The 22,091-nt window shown below is 37.2% G+C and overlaps 1 protein-coding gene across 1 annotated transcript in view; it reads right to left on the reverse strand.

The window, feature by feature from the left end:
* The window catches only part of LOC138175288 (cation channel sperm-associated auxiliary subunit beta-like), a 214,697-nt gene extending 204,504 nt beyond the window's left edge, over positions 1 to 10,193 (reverse strand). Inside the window, exons 1-2 of the mRNA XM_069105681.1 lie at positions 10,187 to 10,193; positions 9,174 to 9,323 (exon numbers count right to left, since the gene is read on the reverse strand). Of these exons, the coding sequence (XP_068961782.1) occupies positions 9,174 to 9,323; positions 10,187 to 10,193 (157 nt within the window). The remainder of the gene's footprint in view (positions 1 to 9,173; positions 9,324 to 10,186) is intronic.
* Between the last annotated feature and the right edge of the window lie 11,898 nt (positions 10,194 to 22,091).

Here is a 22,091-nt window from a genome sequence, read left to right on the forward strand (position 1 = left end):
AGGAGGTGATAGGCACAGCAACTGTCCCAGCAACATTAAGCCAGCCAGCATTCAAAACAAAAAGGTGAGGGATGGTGTCCCAGCATTTTAGGGCAAGGATGATTACCAGGCTCAGTAGGATTAGTAGCAAATACAAAAAAAGATGATCCCAGTCTCGGAAAAAAATTTTCAGGAAAAAATGGGACAGGTACAAAGCAAAAGTAGAGACTGAGCATGTTATCTAAGGCTTTTTAAAAAGGATAGTAAAAAAAAAAAAAAGGAGGATTACTTATCACTAGCAGTCAGTTACAAAAATTCTTGGAATGTGTAGAGCAAAAGGATACATAACAGAGGATACAGCAGGGAGACAGAAGAGTAAGAGGCTTATGAAGGAGCATTTCCCCATTTCTGCTTTTTTTCTATGGAATATATTAATGATATGTTTAACATCAGAAATGAAGGTGCCAGGGGTGGCTTGAACCACTCATTGTGATATAGCGGTCTTTGCTGGAAACAAATAAAAAGAAAATGATTGAGTAAGTTTTACCTGGCCTCCATTATCATTCTGGAGGACCAGGCAAAATATCTGACTTCTGCAAACAATCTTTAACAATTTCTGAGTGCACTCTTTCTGTCATTTTCTATCTGTTTTGGTTTTTTTTTTTTTATGTGTCTCTGTGTGAATGAATGTGAGTGAGTAATCTGACACCCTGTAAGGTTTAATATGCAGCTGGACTGCTGGATTCTCCTTTGAATGCTGGTATCTCTTTCCCTCCCCCTTCTTCCACGGGCATCAGGAGAAAGGCAGAGAAAAAGCATTTTATTTTATAGATTATATAATGGTAATAACAAGTCATAGAATATAGAAAGAAGTATCAGGCAGATTTTTAAAGGTTTGAAAATCCTCTTTCCTCCCCATTTCAACTCTGCCCAACTTGAGTGAGGAAGAAAGAAAGCAACAAGAGATAAGAGAGGGAAATTTTTCCCTCAGATCAAAGTGGCGTACAAACAAGCATTTAACCATTTCCTGCCTCACCTATAAGAGAAAAATTTTGTATATTCGGAAAACTGCTGAAAGTCAATTGAATTCATTCTGGTTATTTTTGAAATTGTAAAAAGTAAAAAGTGTAAGTCCTAATTTGATGCTAAAGAGAAGTCAGAATTTATTATACTATTTGGCATTTAGGCAAATTGGGATATTTTCTAAAATGTGATAAGAAACATGAGGTTTTTTCCATTCTCTAGTATGAGAAAGAAGGGAGAAGGTGCCACTCCCAACGCACTTGCAGGAGGATTCAAAGCTATCACTTTCAAAGAAGTTTTTAAGGAGCAGACACACAAATACAGATTACTTGAGTAAAAGTTAAATCAGCTGAAAACATTTTACAAAAATTTATTAAAGTCTCTTATCCTAGATCGGATTAAAATATGATGTGGAAGAATGACAGGGAATTTAAGTGACCCTCCAAATCTGACTAAAGGGAAAAAGCATAATAAATTTATCAAGGACCCTACTAGCAACAGCTCTGAGGCACACTGAAGCACAAACATTTTTTAGACAAGCAGATAATTCTCTCCATTCAAACCACTAAATCCACAATCAGGCTCTGAAGCTGTGAGGAAAGGAGAAAAATCCCTGCACCTAATAAGCTCCACTTTTTATTAATAGTTTTTGCAAGTGATGATTTGTAAATACAATTAATGTCATGATGTTGTTGTGTTGTAGTGGTCTTTTTAAATTGCAACAAAATTCTATTATATAGTAAAAATTGAGGGGTCATTCTAGCTAGAAATCATGTTAAATAAAGCAAATTTTTAATTTGAATTTTGTTAAAACTAAAAAATAGAGAAAAAATTTGTGTAAAAACAGTTATGTCACTTAAGTCTTATAATGTTTATATATGCCATAGAGGAAACCAGGTATTTACATCTTTACCTATAGTTAAAGAGAAGGTTACAACTAAAACAATTTGGTTATCAGTCATGGAACTTGTAAGATTTTTAACTAAATTATTTTATCATTTTAATGCTAAAACTTAAAATTGTTAATTGATTGTTGTTATGTGGAAAGGAGGAGACTGAGTGAAAACTTTATTTGGATTAATTCTGCCAATTCAGACCATTCCTCCTGTATGTATGAGATTTGATTAGCAGGGGCATCACCACCAGCCCCTCCCTAAAGTCCATCTCAGGTTTTTTTGTTTGTTTGTTTGTTTTGCCTTTTGGAGGGCATTTGGGGTTAAGTAACTTGCCCAAGGTCACATGGCTCGGTTTTTTTTTCTGTGGGTAAGTGTCTGAGGCCAGAACCGAACTTGGGTCCTCCTGACTCTGGGGCTGGCACTTTACTCACTGTGCCACCTAGCCGCCCCCTATCTCAGTTATTTTTATCTTGTAAAACTGCCAAGGAAACTATCTCTAGAGATAAGGTCATTCAGCTTGAGAAAGGAGCTCATTTAATTATGTAGTTCCTAAATAATGAATCTAACTTGCTAAGAAAGTTGCAAAATATTAAAAAGATTTCTAACATTGGCTTTTATACCAGGACATGTTAAAATTTGAGAAAGAAAAACATTATATGAAATTCTTTAAGTAGGAGAAATCTAGTAAATCTTTATTGTTTATTACAGCTCCACGAGAATAAAATTAACTGTAATTGTTATGCTTTTGTGTTAGCTCACTAGGAAATCTAATATTATTTTTCGCCAAGAATTAGAACATGTACAGAAATTTATACAACTACTTAGGCTCACTTTATAATCTTCCCATTGTTTAGCGAGATTCTAAAACTAATAGCTTTTATAAGTTCTGTGATTGGCTTCTTAATGGTTGCCAATATAAAGATTCAATTACTATACCTTTTTTGACTAAAAAACTTTGTCATATCTAAGAATTCTGTAATTGTTTGTTAATAAATACCTTGAGAATTTATGGTACTTAAGGACATTTTACACCAATTAGGTTTAAATGAATCTCAATCTTAAAAGTTTTGTTTCTGCTTTTAGTTGTCATTTTAACCCTTTTCAATTAATTTTCTTCATAAAAGTTTAATGATCAATTATGAATATTAAAACTCTTGAATAAAGGGGATACACTTTTAAAATTTCTTTTCAATCCCTAGTATGATGTTTTAGGAGGACTACTAAAACTTTCATTTCAAAAACAATTTATAGCTAATTTAAAGTAAAGTAGAACAGATTTTGCTGTTTTAATTTCTATGTATATTCATTCCATGGTCTAAGCAAGAGTAGTGTAGTGTCTGAACTTATTATAGGTAAAAGATTCAATTCCTGAAGTATCTCTTTCTTCCAAAATGAATATAATTGAGGATAAATAAGCATTGTGAAACAAGGATGTATGTCTGCTATTCAGTTGTAAGGTTCAAGTCAGGAACTTATTTTGTGTAACAGCTTTCGCTGAGGGCTCCGGTCATGGATATGCTAGCTACTACATTGATTCTAATAATTATAAAGTTAATAATATTCACTTTACTTCTGCCCACTAGACACAGCTTTCTGCTATGATTATTGTTAAATGATTTTTCCTTTTCCCTTTAATATTGTGTCAGATAGCAAATATTCAGTGTATTTGTGCCCACATATTGATACTGCCAAACTTAAACACACACAGTATACAGGTCCTTTTAGACTTTTTTCTAGGATTAAAAACTTTCATAAGATAGAGGTCTCAATCTATTTAATCCATATTACAGTTCATTCTTCACTTCCTGGACCTCTTTATCAAAATAAGGTGACTATTAATCAAAAAATTCACATTTTTCCAACTCTTTTTTCCCCAAAATAATTATAGAGCTACATTATCTCACTTATTTTCATAAAATGCACATACTTTATGTAAACAATTCCATGTTACTAGGGAAATAGCTACACAGATCATTAAAAATCACCTTCAATGTGTTATCTATATTACTCCTCCAACTTCCCTTCAGACTGGGGAAGCAGTAAAAAATGTAATTTACCATATGTTACAGTCTTTTGTTTCAATAGGCATTCCAAAACAATTGAAAACTGATAATGCCCCTACTACACTAGCAAATTAATGCATTCTTTCTGTGATCACTTTCAAATGATATTAATTACAGGCATAACCCTTATAATCTTGACAAACAGAAAGAATAAAGATATTAAGCCTATTTACAAAATTAAAAGGGACTTGGTCCAATATGCCATAAAGGCAATTAGCTACTGTTTTTTACATCCAAAGAAAAATTTTATACATCACCAAAAATAAATATACACTGGAAGTAAAACAATGTGAAAAGGTGCATACTTCCCAAATGAAGGTCATCCAAACACAGATATGGGAAGGGCCTGCCCTTTAACTAATTGGGGGGGGGGGGGGGGTTGGCAAGGCTATGCTGATGTTTTCTAGAAGGCATGTAACAACCAGTGTGGGTGCCTGAAAGAAATGTCAGGGTGTATACTCCATCTCACCCAGAAGATGAAAAAGCTCTGGCAGCAAAAGAAGAAATCATGGAGATGGAACTTGGGAATAAAGAAGAAGAGGTCTTCTAATGCAACCACTACACAGAAAGTTGTGCCCACATCGAGGCAGATCAAACATTTATTTATTATTTATATCAAGCCAAAGAACTGAAACCTGTTTCCCCAGGATTTGTGTTTCTTGCTATGATCACTCAGATTTCAATACAAATGGAACTGGTTAAATCCTTATTTAAGTCCTGAGACATATACCCCATCACATCAATTGTTTCATATATAACCTATAACTACATGTATTTGACTCCCTCGAGGCTTCTTTACTTCTACTAATGTGAATCATTTACGGATGATATAAGTAAATACTATATTTTATTGGAACATAACCTGTTTGTAGAAGCACCCTCTTTTGGTTTCAGACTTCAGAGGAACCTACACTTTTAGTAATATCTGATTCTCTAGCTACAAAAAGCATTTCTAATTACAGGACTAATTGCCATAGCCTCCCTTTTAATATCAACAACTGTGTCTTCTATTTATTTATTAAGTGAAATACCAACTGCTCAATTTGTGACTGAATTGGCAAGGAATGTTAGCTTGGCTTTAAAAAACATGTAATTATGGATACACCTATCTATGTATGACTCCTTTGTATGGAATATTATATGCATTAATTGTGCTCTTACTCAATGTATAACTGGTAGAGATTCCTTGTAGTAATTTTTGAACAATCTTCATTTGCTTTTTCCAACTAATTTTAACTCCATTACATAAAAATTTCTGATTTCTTAAAAAGAGGGGGGAAAGGTTTGTCAGACTTCTTGTCAGACTTCTTGTTACTAGATTCACTGCCCTACTATTATTCATAATTTCAACCACTGTGTCTACAATTTCTCTCTTTAGAAAAATCCAAAAAACTGAACAGTATATTAATTAATTATAAATAATGTTTCTGCAGCCTTTACAACACAACAGAATATAGACAAGGATCTTTTGTATAAAATCAATGTATTAAAACAATGAGTATTGTATTTAGATGATGAGTTAAAGGACTTAAAAACTCAATTGTTATTTAGATGTGATTATAAATATACAGATATTTGTGTAACTCTTTTCTATATATTAGCGCTGATTCTAATGTTTTTTGGGGACAAAATACGTGTCCCACTACTTGGTGTTTGATGTGATTCTAATATTACAAAGTATATCAGAAAACATCCAAAATCATCATCACTCTGGAATTGATCCAGGAACATTGCCAACACAATATCATTAACATTGTTAAAGTTATTTCCTTTTAATCTGATGTCTATGATTTTACCTATTTTACCTGTATTGATTATTGTATTATTTCTTTGTACCTGCCTTCCTATAGTGACCAGACTGATGTCACGCCTTTGAAATCATTATCAACTTAAATGTATAAACATAACTTTTAGAGGTCAGGATTTATATTGGAATGTACTTGTAGAAACTGTAATCTCATATAATGTATTATTAGAAGTCAACAGTATGTAATGATAGTAGAACACAAAATTGCACTGTGACTGTCTCTATACTTATATTTGTGTAACCCCAATTCCCTACAATTCCACTTTGGTAGGGTGGACCCTGATCAAAAATCATCTTCCAGGTGTATGGAACAATAGTGCTGTTGCAGTAAAACTTGAATGTGCTAACTAATGCAATCCACGTCCCTGGGGCTGACCCTGTTGAATTGGCAAACCACATTTTACATAAATTGGAACTTACCAATTTGTTCAAAGATATACCCTCCATGCTTCTCCATCTACTCTCTTGGCCTAGCATTTTGGTGGTAGCATGCCTTATTCTGCCATGCCTCACTTGCTTGCTGGGGTAATGGGTACCTGTGATGGGCACAGAGATCCATAGCCTCAAACTGCTTGCTAAAGAAAAGGGGGAGATATATGGGGTGCTGTAGAGGATTAACTCCGAGGGGTCTGCCATGGGTGAGAATCCAGGCCAAGGACCCCCTTGTGCCTATTTCCACCTGCTTGGGCCCAGTATCTCAGAATGTTGACTCACCACCCTCTGTTCATCCTCCCTTTGTGCAAGGGATGCACAGAACATTCTGACTGCTCCTGAAACGCTGGCTGATTGAGCAATATAGATAAAGTAGTGACACATGAGGGAAGTATAAGTAAGTAAGTAAGTAGGGAAGTGTCCCAAGGGAATGGCCTCCTAAAGGTTGCAAGCTAGGCACCTCATGTAATAAATTATGTGAAGTTTCCCATGAGAAATATATGATGTAAGTGTTTTAGCTGTAGTATATAAACTTGGATCCTCAGATGCCTATTTGAGATTTGATTCGCGTCCATGGAATAAATATACGAATGCTTCAAATTTATGCCTGGCCCGCATTTGTTCATGCTCCCATGTTTCGATTAGTGCTGCGAGTGCAGGCAGCAAAAATACATTACTTTTATTGGTCAGATATATTATAAGGCCTCTGAAAGAATGCTTGATTGAATTTTTGGTTTAGTTAACACTTAGAAGAATATAAAAGAAGCTCAGATTTCTATGGTATTTTTTTTTAATAAAGCACTTTACTCACAGTCATCCTCACAGCAATGGAGACTATAAAAGCATTACCGAGATGAGATATATGCACATTTGCGTATACACACTTATACAAATATTTATTTGTAGGTTTATTTGCACACTTTCCCCCACTGACTATGAGTTCCTCCATGCCAAGGTAATGTCTAAGACAGATAGCTACAGAGATGAAGCACATGCCAATAAAGAACCATTTGGATAATGAAGATTTGCACTTATGAAAAGGCCCAAAGTTTTGAGAATTGCTAAATAACAGTTTGTTAAAAAAAATGTCCACAAGTGAAAATCCGGGTTTTCTTTTTCTTTTTTGTTGTACCTCAGTGCCTGACACAGTTACTTAATAGATATCTAATTAACTGATAAGACAAAGATAGGGACAAAGAGGCAAGGAATAGATGCTGAAACTGGTTATGATATCTTCTCAGTAGCGTGGATCAAAAAAGTAGTTTGTTTTCACTTCTACCAGATATTGAACCATCCCAATTTCAGAACTACTGTTTCATAGGTTTTCATGTAGGATGAATTTACTATGATGAGAATGCACTATGATTTCTCCTCTCTTCTGAATGTAAAACAAAAGTAATAAGATTGTGCTTGTCTGATTTATTCTATATAGGCTCTCTTCGCTCACACAGAAAACTTCATTATGACCCCTCATTGCCTTTTCTGCAATAGCTTTCTAATTGGTTTCCCTATTTCTTTCTACTCCAGTTCATTCTCTACCCAGTTACTATTAAAGTAATATCCCTAAACATGTCTGAGTATGTCAGACCCTACACTCCCACCCAACCTACAGGGTCAAATAGAGTCTTCTGATTTGTATTCAAAGCCCTTCACAGCACTGTCTCTTCCTACTTCTCCAGTCTTCTTACATTACTCTCCTCTAGTCATTCTAAGGTCCATTAAAATTGATTTGCTTTCTATTCTATATATAACATTCACATCTCTGTGCTTTTGCACAGGCTATCACCAATGCCTGCAATCCTCTTCCTCAACCTCCTGAAATCCCTTATTTCCTTTAAGATTCGATTCAAATGACAAACTTTGCTGGAAGCTTTCACCTAACCCCATAGAGAAAAAAGATATGTGAGAGATGCAGGCATTTTGCAACTGCTTAAAATTTTCTGGGCATTCAGTCTTCGGTGAGGTGTTCCATTGTCTATTCTAGGGTGTCCATTTCCTTGTCATTTTTTGGTCTTTAATTTTTCCATTCTACAATCCTTGCTTCATTTATTCCAGGTACTCTTCCAGGTCCTGTGGTGAGGGTGTTATTTTTTTCTCTGAGATTTTACCTTGACTCATTAGAGAGTTGATATCCTCTCCAGGTTTCAACAGCTGGAAATTTCTCAAACCAGTGTGTTTCCTCTTCATGGTCAAATTTTTCCTCCATTTGCTCATAAGAAACATAGTGAGTCAGGCTTTTTTCTGAATGCTGCAGGCAGAGGCTACCCAGCCCTCAGTATAGTGAGTCAGAATAGGCCCTTCCTTCAAAAATCTTGAGGATTCTGAATGCAAATCCCCTTTCTCACAGGGCTCTGGACCTCTCCTTGCTCTAGAGTTAGTCTGACATTCTTCCTAGGCTCAGTGGTTAGTCCTGTGATGGTCAACACAGGAATCAGTGACCGTTTGTCTTAAAGCTTATCTGGGCCAATGAGACCCAGTGGACCAATCAGAAATGCCCTGAGGCTGATAAGGTACCAGACACAGAGGTCCTTTCTTGACCTAAACTGACAAGCATTCGAACTCTACTGCAGAGAGCACAACCCCAATGGGTTGGCCATGTTCTTTGAATACAAAATATACACTTACCAGAAAGACTATTTTATGGGGAACTCAAGAGTTCACACAGTGATCAGAAGAAGCCATACAAGGAAACTCCCAAGGTCCCTCTTAAGAACTTTGGAATTGATGGTGTGATGTGGGAGACATTGGCACAGGACCACCCAGAATGGTGTGCCCTCATCAAAGAAGGTTTTGTGCTGGATGAGCAAAGCAGAATTTGAAGTAGAGCAGGGACTATTCTTATTTTTTATATTTATATCCTCAGTGCCTCGCACATAAATTCTTTATAAACATCTTTTTCATTCATTTATTGATTCAATCACTGTGTACTACTAGCATTATAAAAATATTCAAAATTTAAAATTATAAACTTACCAGAAACTGTATTATCAGTTTGGAGGCCAATTATTGCTACATCATTAGCACATGGACTTCTTGTAATCTTGACACCGAAGACATTATTTGCTACCTTTCGTATGTCGTTAATATCTGTGGGTGTTCCAAGTTGCCATTGAAGAATAGGCTCTGTGGAATAAATAAATTTAACTGTTAAAATTTATATCCAAGGGGCGGCCAGGTAGCACAGCGAGTAAGATCACTGGCTCCAGTGTCGGGATGACCTGGGGATCAAATCCGGGCTCAGACACTTAGCACCCATCCAGAAATAACTGGCCGTGTAACTTTGAGCAAGTTACTTAACCCCAATTGCTTTAAAAAAAAATTTATACCAAAATTTATGAAAATTTAACTTTCTGTGGCCTGCCTTTAAAAGCTCTGGAGGACATCATGCTGAGAGAAATTATTATTAATAGCTAATGATTTGGGGAGAACCAGGTTTCCCCCCCTTTTCTAAAGAGCTCATTTTTAAAATCAGTCTCTGGAAGTTGAATTAACTTTCTCCTCAATCATGGTCAGATCCCACCCAACCTTACAAGGAATCTCCAATCTAAGATGAATTATTGCCCATTATATTCCACTCAAGCAAGGCTGGGTGGAGGTAGATCCTTCATTTAGATTGCCCAAGGCTGGGGTAGTCTGATGTAGATATAGTCTCTTTGTCCAAGAGTAACTCTCAACCCTTTATTGGACCCACTTCTATTGTAATATTCATTCTCTCATTAATTGTTAACCAATCAGGTTTGCCAGATTTGCCAATCAAATTGCCACTCTCTGGAATACCCACTTTTCCAAAGGTAAATTAACCCTAAGCCCACCACTGTGATTGTCTTTGGCAGACAAGAACACAAATGACTTTTCTTATTAATGAAATGCTAGCATTATTAATAAAATAATTAATTACACGGAAATTATGTCTCTCAAACTTTTTAAATATCACACCAAGTGCCTACAGGATGTTATGACACAGATGTATATTTGGCATCTCAAACTCAACATGTTCTAAATTAAACTTATTATATTTCTCCCTCAGTCTGCTTCTCATCCTAAGTCTATTTTTTTTTTGCTTTTTGGGGGGCAATCAGGGTTAAATGACTTGCCTAAGGTCAACCGGCTAGTTTTTGTGTTGTGTCTGAGGCCACATTTGAACTCAGGTCCTCCTGACTCCAGGGTCAGTGCTCTATTCACTGTGCCACCTAGCCACCCCTAATTCTATAATTTTTTCTTGTGGTGTCTTTACCACTCTAAGGTTAGCATAGTGCCTGGCATACTGTAGGCCTTTAATAAATTTTTATTGTGACTTCCAGGGTATAGAAGAATAGCATCACTTGTAGTCTGGAAATGTTTACTGTTTCTTATTGTGCATCATAACCTTGTTGTGTAGTGCCACTTATGTAAAAATATTAAACACAGCATTCCATCATGCTTGTCTCTTGAGGGGGAACAGTTCCATTCTAGTGTTCACCGAAATACAGTATGAGCAAAAGGAGGCATAGGTCTCAGAGCTCATTTTGTTTAGATAAATACACAAATGCAGACATATCTGGAAGCTGTTACCCCAAGGAGAAAGGCAGAGCTGTGGGATGAAAGGTTAGCACAGTACCTGGAATAATGTAGGCCTTTAATAAATGTTTATTGTGGATTTATCAATGGACTGATTGATTATTCATTCATCTCTCATACCTAGAAGTGCCCAGATCCTGTCCATTTCACCTCCACAACATCTCATATGCTGGCTTTCTTCTTTCCTGCCACCACCATCACGCTAGTACAGGCCTTTGTAAACACCTACCTGGACTATTTCAATAGTCTTGTAAGAAGTCTTTCTTTGTGGCTCTACTCTCTTTTTCCTCCAGTTCATCTGGTCATGTCACACTCTTGTGCATCAACAATTTTTTGGTTTCCTTAGGGCCTAAACAATCTGATGCCTTCTTAGTTTTCCTGCCTGACCTCATACATCCCAGTTCCATTGGACTGATATCTGTCACAAAATGTAATTTACTTTTTCTGCCTCCATTGTTTTGCTCATGCTCAGTTCAGTTCGGTTAAACAAACATTAATTAAATAACAATAATATATAATAATATAAAAACAGATCAGCATCTTCTCTGCAACTTACATTCAGAGAGTTTCCCAGAGGACTGAGAGGTTGAAATAGTTGCGCAGAGACACACAACCCATATTTGTAAGGGGTGAGGCTTGAACTCAGGTCTTCTGGAACCAAAGATTTGTTCTATCCATTACTACCCTGCTCCTCAATCAGTTTTGCACAAGACACTTTGCTCTACATTGGAGATTAAGGAAAGTTATAAGCTATGAAATCCTTGCTCCCAAGAAACTTTCTTACTATTGGGCATGTGTATGAGGGGAGAGGGGTCAGGAGGATATAATATAAATACAAATAAGTAGAAGGACAGTTAAAGAGGTAGAAAGCACTAACAAATAGGGGACTCAGAAAAGATTTCATGGAGGAGGTGACCGCTGAGCTAATCCTTGAAGGAGGACAAGGATTTCAGTGAGATAGGAATCAAAGAGAATGTTCTAAGCATGTGAGGTGGGGGAGGGCTGGGCTTCAAAGACAAGCAGTGGAGTATTAAATTTAAAAAAATAGCTGATAATCCTACTTAGAATGTTTACTTGTGAAGAGGTTTAGTAGGAAATGATGCTGGCAAGGTAGGTTGAAGTCAGCAGAACTTTAAATGACAAGATACAGATTTATTTTTTATTCTAGAGAACATCAAGTTACCTAAGGGAAAGACCCAAGTGCCAATAAAGGTTTTTGAAGACAGAGTTCATGTTAACAGACTTGTAACATAGGAAGATGATTTAAAAGTTGTGCAGGGAGTAAATTAGAGAGGACAGTCACTAGTATCAGGAGAAACAATTTGGGGGCTACTATAGTTAGGTAAGAAGTAATGAAATCCTGGACTATAGTATTGGTTGTGTGAGTAGAAAGCAGATGACACCCAGTAGATGTGTCACCCTGGGAAAATAACTTCTCTCAATCTCCTTCTCCTCATCTATGAAATGGGAATAATAGTACCTATCTCTATATTTTGCAAATTGGTAAGGTCTGTCATTGTAATGGGAATGAGAATTTGAAGATCTTCCCTTCCCTTTGAACACCTCCCCTGCTTTGAAAGTAAACTCTAGCCCATAATATGCTGAATGTAATCGCATGGAGCCTGTGATGGAGGGAATTTGTTGAAAGGTGCAGCAGAGCCCACAGGAAGCTTCCCTGCTGTGAAGATAAACTCTGCCCACTAATAGGCTGAATGTAGTCACATGGAGCCCATGGTTCAAGGAGTTTTGCTGAAGGGAAGCAGAGCCCATAGGAAGCTGGTGAGAGCCAGACTCTGGGGGGAGAGGATGCTCATCAAGGAAAGATGGAGGTTTATGAGTAAATGTTGATCTTCTGTTGGTTTGTGGAAGGCTGAAGGATGCTGTGGCTCTCAGCATTATTATGGTTTCTCAATATCTTTGGTACTATGATGGAATCAGTTTACTGGTTTGGGGATTCAGTTTTCTAGTGTCTAAATAAATGTTTTGGTTCTATCCTCTATCTGGAGAACCTGGTATATTTTGCAATCAAACATCATGAGATACTTATAGTCATGGTCTTTATCATGATCGTGGGTGCTGTAAATATTGCATTGGTGCTACAGGCATCCTATTAGATATGGACGGATGAAGGAGAGGAAAGCATTAAGGATGACTCCATGGTACAGATCCAGGCAATAAGGAAGGTCAACATAAATAGGTTAGTTTAGAGGAAGTCTAGGTTTAAGGGAGAAGATAATTCCATTCAATTAATGTGGCATACGTAACAGGAATACAGAGAAAACATTTGGGCTGGTTGTATAGATCTGGGAGTCATCTATACAAAGAAGACAGTAATAATACCACCAAGAGAGAAGAAAATGAAGTCCAGGACAGAGGTTGAAGGAGTATGAAAGTTAAGAGGACAGGAGACAAATGATGATCTACCAAGAAAACAGAGAAGGAGTAGACAGTCTGTTGGGACAAAAAACCAAGAGAGAGTTGTGGTAGAGAAGCTAAGAAGGGAGGACTGTCCAGGATAAGAAAGTGTTCAATCTCTCATGAAGTGATCTAATACAATAAGGGGAATAGAAGGTGTTGTTTTGTATTGATAGGAAGCATTTACTAACAGAGTTCCTTAAAACAATGGAATCACAGGTCTTGCGACAAAATAATAATAATTAAAAGGTAATATGGAGTGTCCAGAGGAAAATGTCCAACTGAGTGAAGGGCTTCAGGACTATGCAATAAGGGGAAATATTAAAGGAAAGAGTAATGATAAGCCTGAAGAAGACAACTTAGGGGACTGATATATCTCCCTTCAAATATATAAAGGATTAGCTTTAGGAGTTTTGGAAGTTCCCTGTTATCAGATATTTTTAAGTATACACTATGATGTGAAAATTATTCTTTTTCAGATAGGGTTGCATTAGATAAAAATTTAGCAAACTATGGTACGAGGTGCAAATTCAGTTGCTGCATGTTTTTCTGTGGACAGCAAACTAAGAATGGTTTTTACATTTTTAAATGAAGTTTCATTGTATTTTAAAATGTAAAAACTATTCTAAGCTAAAAGATTTTGCAAAAAATAAGTGCTAAGATTTTCTGGTTCCACTTTAGATGATTGAGAGTACTTTCAAGTGTGAGCTATGATTTTATGATTCTGCTCATATTTGTGCTTGTGGCTCTTATTTCTCAATTTACTTAGTATATGTCCTATTCCAATTACAGTGAAAGTTTCTTCATTGAAGAAAACTGCTGTAATGCTAACTGATACGCTTTAGTATGTCATTTCTATCTTTCTAGGAGCCCAACAAATGAGAATGGGATGCCCCAGGTGATACACATAGAACACATAAAAAGAAATAGGCACGATGCAATCAGAATGTAATGGATTTTTTTTTAAAGCAATCGGGAATAACTTGCTCAAGGTTACATGGCCAGTTATTTCTGGGAGTGGTGCTGAGTATCTGAGCCCAGATTTGATCCAGGTCATCCCGACACTGGAGCCAGTGCTCTTACTCGCTGAGCCACCTGGCCACCCCTAAGCAATTGGGGTTAAGTAATTTGCTCAAGGTTACACGGCCAGGTGTTTCTGGGTGGGTGCTAAGTGTCTGAGCCCGGGATTCGATCTCCAGGTCATCCTGACACTGGAGTTGGTGCTCTTACTCGCTGTGCTACCTGGCTGCCCCCGTAATGGATTTTTAATGGCAAAATAATTTATTCAGCAGGCAATGGGGAGTAACTGAAGGTTCTTCAGTAGGGGAATGACATGAAAATAGTTGTACTTTAAGAAAATTACTTAAAGCCACGTGGAACATTGATTGGAGAAGTAATAGACTTAAGGAATGGGGACCTGTTAGAAGGTTATTGCAATAGTCTAATCAAGAAGAGATGGGCATCTGAACTAAGGTGGTTGGAGTAGGGTTGGATGGAGGGTACAAATGCAAAATATTGTGGAGAAAGAACAGGACTCGGTAACTAATGATATGTGTTTGGTGAGAAATTGAAAATAGTCAAAGATGACTCCAAAGTTTGAGTCAAGCTACCTTGGAAAATGATGAGGCCACTATAAGAAATGGAAGTGTTAAAGGGAGAGTCATATTTAGGGAGAGTGATAATGAGCTCTGTTTAGATTTGTTGAGTGTTCTGTGCCAGAAGGCCATCCAGGTAGAGATATCAAACATGCAGTTGAAAATATGGAATTAAAACTCAGAGGAGACATCATTATCAAAGATAAGAGATTTGAGAGCTATCTGCACAAAGATACTAATTGAATAATAAAAGTGGGTAGGGTCACAGAAGAAGAAAGCATAGATCACCAAGAGAATTTAAGAAACTGCCTTAGGGAACTCCCAGATTTTAGGATGGGAGGATGAAGGCATAGAAAAGGAAACCAAAAAAAATGTGTTCTTAGAAGAACCATGACTATTGGGCAATATAACGGGAGCCAGTCAAGATAGAAATGTTGGTACTAGTGTCAAGTTCTAAAGAGCTGTCGAGGAGGAGGAGAGAAAAAAGAGGCATTAGTAATGTTGGAGAGAACTATGAGTAGAATGGTGAAGACTAAATTTTATGAAAGATTGTAAAATAAGTGGACTATGAGGCAGTAGGGGCAAAGAGCTTAAAATGCTGTTTCTAGAAGTTTAACAATGAAAGGTAGGAAAAAGCATGATGGCTTAAAAGTCTACCTTCCTACTTAACAATCTAAGCTTTCCAAACCCCCAACTTCCAACACTGTAAAGTCAATCACAACAGCTCTTCTGAGGATTGCTGCTGTGAATAACTTTAAGGGATTAATCACATAGTATAATGAACTCCCTTATTTATTCAGAACTAAACATTGTTCCATAAAGCAAAGCATAACATTCACAACAACATAACATAACAATTTATTACTAAGATGGCCACATAGTCTTAAACAAAACATATCATTCAGTATATCTCATAACATTCCTCAGAATCCCCACATAGAATATATTATTGCATCCCCAAAGTCAGGGGGTCCCAGGCTAGGGTTTTCCTAGCATAACACATCCTTAAGGGGGAGCAGAAAATACGAACACCATCCACCCCTAGGTCACAGTAAGTTACAAATTTCATCAGTTAATACAGAGTATCCAAAGTAAAATCATCTTTCATCTTGACTCGAGCCTGGTTTCCCAACCCCACTGCTCCTCATCCATGGGCTAACCACTCCCAATTCTTGCCTGGATTCACACATAGGCAGCTCTCTGATCCTGTTCCACATCTCAGTTCATGAGGACTACTCCATGCCAAGCTCTTCACAGTTTCTGTTTCTAAGAAAGCAAAGTTTAACCTGACTACAACAATATTTGTACACATTACCAGCACCATCATCTCAATTCACTTTCTCTCTAAGAAACCAATACAGAACAACAGACAGGGCTTCTGTCTGAGGAATCAACATAGAACAACAGACAGGACTTCTGAGAAATCAACATAGATCAATAGACAGAGCACCACAAACATTCTCTCTCTCAGTTCTGTCTTCCCCCAGCTCTGCTCATGCTTTACTCTGCTCCACTCCTTCCTGCTCCACCCTTCCTGTTCCACCCTTTTTGCAAGCTCCTCACACGATGGGCTCCCATGTGATTACATTCAGCCTATGAAGGGTGGGGGAGATCTTCAAACTCCCTTAGGCCTATTAAAGGCAATACAGTGTATACTGCTTCAAATCAAAGATTCTTGATAACAATCAAAGGCACTTGATTAGCTAAAGCTCAATCCAGAAAAACATTTTAAAAAATCCTATTTTGCTTGCCATTACAAACACTCACTCCCTTCTCCAGTTAGACTAGACTTTTCACTGTCTTTCGGTTTACTATGTACATTTCCACCTCCATGCCTTTGATCATAGTAATTTCCCTGGCTTAAAATGTCTTTTCCCCTACTTCTCACCTATGTGAATCCTACCCAACCTTAAAGACATAATCCAAGTCTCATCCCAGCCCAGTAACCATTGCCTCCTCTCAACTTCAAACCAAGAATCACAAAACAGCTATGGATATATCACTAGGTTGCCTGCAGTGTCCCCTCACCAATTCGTATTATACAGATCATTAGTGGAAAAGCAATAAGATACTGGAATGATCACTGGCCTCGGAGTCAGAAAGCTTTCTGTCTTGGTACTCTGCAGGTATGTTACTGTGAGTAAGTATCAACCTAAAAGTGCCCACCATCTCCATCTATAAAATGGGAATATAATAATATTCACACCACCTACCTCACAGGATTTTTATGATGAAAATATTTTGAGAAACTTGAAGTGCTCTCTCTCTCTCTCTCTCTCTCTCTCTCTCTCTCTCTCTCTATATATATATATATATATATATATATATATGTATGTATATATGTATATGTATATATATTTGTATGTATGTATGTATGCATGTATATATATATGTGTGTGTGTGTGTGTGTGTGTGTGTGTGGATGGGGTAGAAGTAAAATATCCACCTAACTTAAGTTAACCTACTTTCTTCTTTAAAAATCAAGAGAAACTGCCAAGGCTTAATTGGTTCAGGGAACTAAAGCTCTCACCATTAATGTAACACACTGACTGACTGGCAATACAAAGGGCCCAGGCATGAGGAGATGGGCATTTTTCTAGACCTGGCATGCCTTCACTACTAAACTTAACAGTATATAAAGTACACAGGCATGGGGAAGTTGAACTCAACTAATCAATTAATGCTTTATCTTTACAGAATATCCTTTAAGCAAATACCCTTTCCCAAAGGAAGAAAATCTTTTTAAATGTTAAATTATCTCCAAGGGTCTCATTTCATTCCAACCCTAAACCCGAACCACTGGATCATCCTGAATCATGCCTGGACCAAAATAGTAGATTCTTTTTTGTTGTTGTTGTTGCTGCTTTTTTTTTGGGGGGGGGGGCGCAATATGGGTTAAGCCCAAGGTCACAGTGCTGGTAAGTGTTAAGTGTCTGAGGCCATACTTGAACTCAGGTCCTCCTGACTCCAGGGCCAGCACTCTAATCACTGCTCTACCTAGCTTCCCCAACAGTAGATTCTTAACCTTACTTTTTTGTTCATCAAATATGTAATTGAATTAACATATCTTTGTAAAGAAGAGCAAAAATATAGAAATGGTACAAAGAGATGAGTGCCACAAACTTAAAACAAACATAAAACTTTTCTTTGAGGGCACTGCTCTACACAATATTTAAGCACTGATCTTATTTTGCCTTCTATATTTAATTTTACATGAATATAGGTCTGATTCCTGAAGTAGACTGTTCTTTGAAGACAAGGACTACTATGCCTTATGTTTTTTCTGTATTCCTTAATTTCCAGTAATAAACAGTGCTGCAATAACTTTGCCAGTCTTTTTTGTTCTCTGTTAAACTCTATCTTCTCCCTCAATACCAATGAAAGGTACATACCTGTGTGTTTCCTCTCCTAGGGCTAATTTTCTTACATACAATGTGCTAAATAGATCGGTAACTATAATTTGGTATGAATTCAGGGGTTGTTGGAACGTCGCCTTAGTTCCATGAAAAAGGTCTTCCACCTGATGGCTTATTTCTGAAATTTCATAATTAGAGACCATTGCATTATTTTGTCCTTTTTTTACAATATTAATTCACTCCTATGAATGGTAACATTGGAAACTACAACCAGGCACTTGTATTTTATCGTGAACTGAGTTTGTTGGATGTTGATATGAAAGTGACTTTTGACAGAAGAAAGAACAGAGGTAGAACAAGCACACTAGATTCCTAGGTCAAAGGTTGGGGGAGCTGGCACCACTGAGAAGAAAAAGGTCGAAATAATGGCAGGCGGAAGGCACTAAAAACATATTTCCTGCATTTTACAGTTTTGCCTAAAGTTCACCTTCCTCCTAGATTTAAATTATCACTCTTCTTATTGAATAAGCCTCGGACCAGTGCTTTGAAACTTGAGTAAACCACCAATACTCTGTAACCTTCTTCATTTAGTACTAAATATCCCTGGAGTTGATAAAAAAAAAAAAAAACAATGAATAGCCAGAAGTGGAAATTAGGGAAATACAAAATTCAGTAGTATGCCATATTATGGGTGGATCATTTCATATCACTCCTGGGATCCAACAGAGGTTATTAGGGATTTATTCCATGAACTCAACACAAATTGTTGGCCCCCAGTGCAGATGCTATTCATTTTGAAAGACATCTTTTTGCTATTGAGACAGATTTTTTTGTTGTTGTTCCTTGCTTGTGTTGAAAGTTCTAGAATATTTGGATGTGAGTTTCTTTTCCTTAGAGAGTAACAGGATTCATTGACAATACTGGGGACATGGTAAACTCCTTCAGTATCTGTATATGTAGAGTCTGCATTAGTATTGAAATGAGATACTTAAGCAGTCACAACCCAAGAAGTTATACATTGGTAATGTGCTGTTTTAACTCGGATTTGTGGGACTGTGCTTTATGGAAATTTGTGAAAATGGAGCTAGAAAGACAAAGATCAAGTATTCATTCTCTATCTTGAGATTAATGTGAGCAGGTAAGGGTCAAGCCTTGCAGGGGGTCCCTGAGTTCTCCTCTGCTCTTTCCTTCTGAGACTGATGAGCTGCTCCTTCTTTTGCTGCTGCTGCTGCTGCTGCTGCTACTACTACTACTACTACTACTGAACTGGGAGTGATGATTGGGGAGATAACCAAATGATACATCCTCCTCTGATATATCCTTCCTCTTCTCCCCCTGTCCCCCCAAATAGCTGATTTACTCCTCTGGGCTTTGTCTTACTTTTTTTCTGTCATAGGGGAAACCAAAGCCAAAGCAGATTTCTGCACCACTGGCATCAGTGAGGGCAATCTGCTTCATATCCAAACTATTGTCTTCCTCTTTCCTTATTGTCCTATCGCTATCATTTTCTTCCCCTTTACATGAATATATATATATGTATATATATATATATATACACACACATACATATATAGATACAAATAGACATATATATGTATACACAAATACAAACTAGAGAGAGAGGGAGAGAGAGTATCTGCTGATCTTTGTTGAGTGATTAATGCCAAGACAGGCAGATTGGCAGATTTTGAGGACAAGATTGGGATCTTTGTGGAGAGTGAGAAAAATCCCCACTTTAACTTGAGACATAGGGAGGAGGGAGGAGGAAGGGTAGTGAATCCATGTGGAAGTCACAAATTCAATGTAGGTGCATTGAGAACATAGTACTCTTAGGCTAGTACAATTTTCCATAAACAGTAGAGATATTCAGAGAGAGACTGATAATATAAGTCTCAACTGACCCCTAGAACTAAGGCAACTGAGCCCTTGAGATAAAGGTTAGCCAAGACCCAGGAAGTTGAATCTCTTATATATACATACATATATATATATATATATATATGGTATATACCTTGCATGCAAGTTCCCTTTGTATATGTCTTATAATGTATACCTGTAAAATAAATACATGTATATGTATATATGGTACTCTACAAAATATTCTTTACCTATGCTTACATATGGTTGTTGTTTAGTTGATTCAGTCATGTCTGACTCTTCATGACCCTATTTTTATTTTTCTTGGAAAAGTTACTGGAGGGGTTTGCCATTTCCTTCTCCAGCTCATATTATAGGTGAGGAACAGGGTTAAGTGACTTGCTCAGGGTCACACAGCTACTAAGTGTCTAAGGTGAGATTTGAAATAAAGAAGATGAGTCTTCCTTACTCCAGGCCCAGCATTCTTTCCACTTTGCTACCTAGATGCCCCCAGTTACATGTGGAGCTCTACCTATTAAAGTTAGTAGCAGGGTACCCATCCCCTAGTAAAACCTTATGCCAGTGGATACTTCCCTTACTTTCGGGGTTAACTAACTTGCTCAAGGCTACACAGCCAGTTATTTTGTGTGGGTGCTAAGTATCTGAGGCCAGAACTGATCCCAGGTCTCCCGACACTGGGGCCAGTGCTCTTACTCACTGTGCCACCTGGCCACCCCTTTCTTTTATATTCTTTAAATGTGTGCATATGACTCCATTAAAATGAATATGTAGGAGCCCCCTCTCTAGGTTCTTCTTTACAGGTGGGTACCCTCATACAACTTACTGTGCACACATGCCAAAAAATCTTTACACATCTAAACATAATAAATAAACAAATCATGCATGTGATCTTGGGTGAACTCCTCCTGTATCTAGCCTAGTTTGTGGAACTGGTTCAGATGACCTCTAAGCTTCTTTCTAACTTACACATTCTATGAGCCTACAAGGTTTCTTTTACATCCAGAGGAGAGGACCTGATTTTTCACCATACCACACTTAGGTAAGGATAAACATTTCAGCATGCTGTTTATCACTAGTGAGGATATACAATATTTCTTTTGTCTTACAGCATTTACCTCGGGAAATGTCCAGTATTGTTCCATGAAGACTGTAAGTTTCTACTCCCTCTTGAAGTGAAATGGTTGTGAACCATTGTTCTATTGGCTTAATATCTATTGGCAAACAAAAGGCAGAGCGTCATTAAATGGAAAGAGAATATGTGAACAGGTGTTTTTATATCCCATCAATAACTGCAAGAAATAAAACTGAAGGTGTTTGGGGGAATTACTGTGGGATAAGAGCTTTAGGCCTGTTCTAATCTTTTCTGAAGAATACCTTGCACATTGCTTCAATGTACTATGAGTAGTCAAGAGATAGTCTTACCCTGAGCAACTATGACAAACTTTCTTTCCCATAAGTAACTTTCTGGTTCAACTTGCTATAGTCACTTAATTATCAACGTGTAACCTTTTTTCTCAACATATTTCCAAATCCTCCACTCATCTACTGTATCTCAGTGACTCGGCTCTGTTTTATATACCTTTAATGAGTACCCTAACTTTTTAGCTCCCACTCTCAATTAGCTTTGCACCATCTTCAATTGACTTTTCTATATTCTCAAAAGGTTATAATTTTTTGACTATAATAAATTCATATCAGGCAATCAATGAATATTTATTAAATGCATACAATGTGCCAGGCACTGTGCTTAGATCTGGAAATAAAAAGACAAAAATTAGAACAATAGTATCTGTCCTTAAGGAGCTTACATTATACTTGAGGAGACAATATGCATATAAGTAAGTACATACAGAATAAATACATGGTAGCTTTGGAGGGTACAAGCAACTTGGAGAATCAGGAAAGTCTTCATGAAGATAGAGATGGGAGATGAAATGCCATGTATGAGAAATAGCAAAACTAGTTTGTATAGACCACACAACGCAGGAAGGAAGGAATGTTAGATTTTCTCTCTCTCTCTGTACATATACATATATATATGTATATGTATGTATTGTGTGTATATGTGTACGATGCATGTCTATATACAT

This window comes from Petaurus breviceps, unplaced genomic scaffold, assembly GCF_028583685.1.
Source record: "Petaurus breviceps papuanus isolate PSGF00001 unplaced genomic scaffold, PetGlider_PUasm1.0 77, whole genome shotgun sequence".
Taxonomy (NCBI): domain Eukaryota; kingdom Metazoa; phylum Chordata; class Mammalia; order Diprotodontia; family Petauridae; genus Petaurus; species Petaurus breviceps.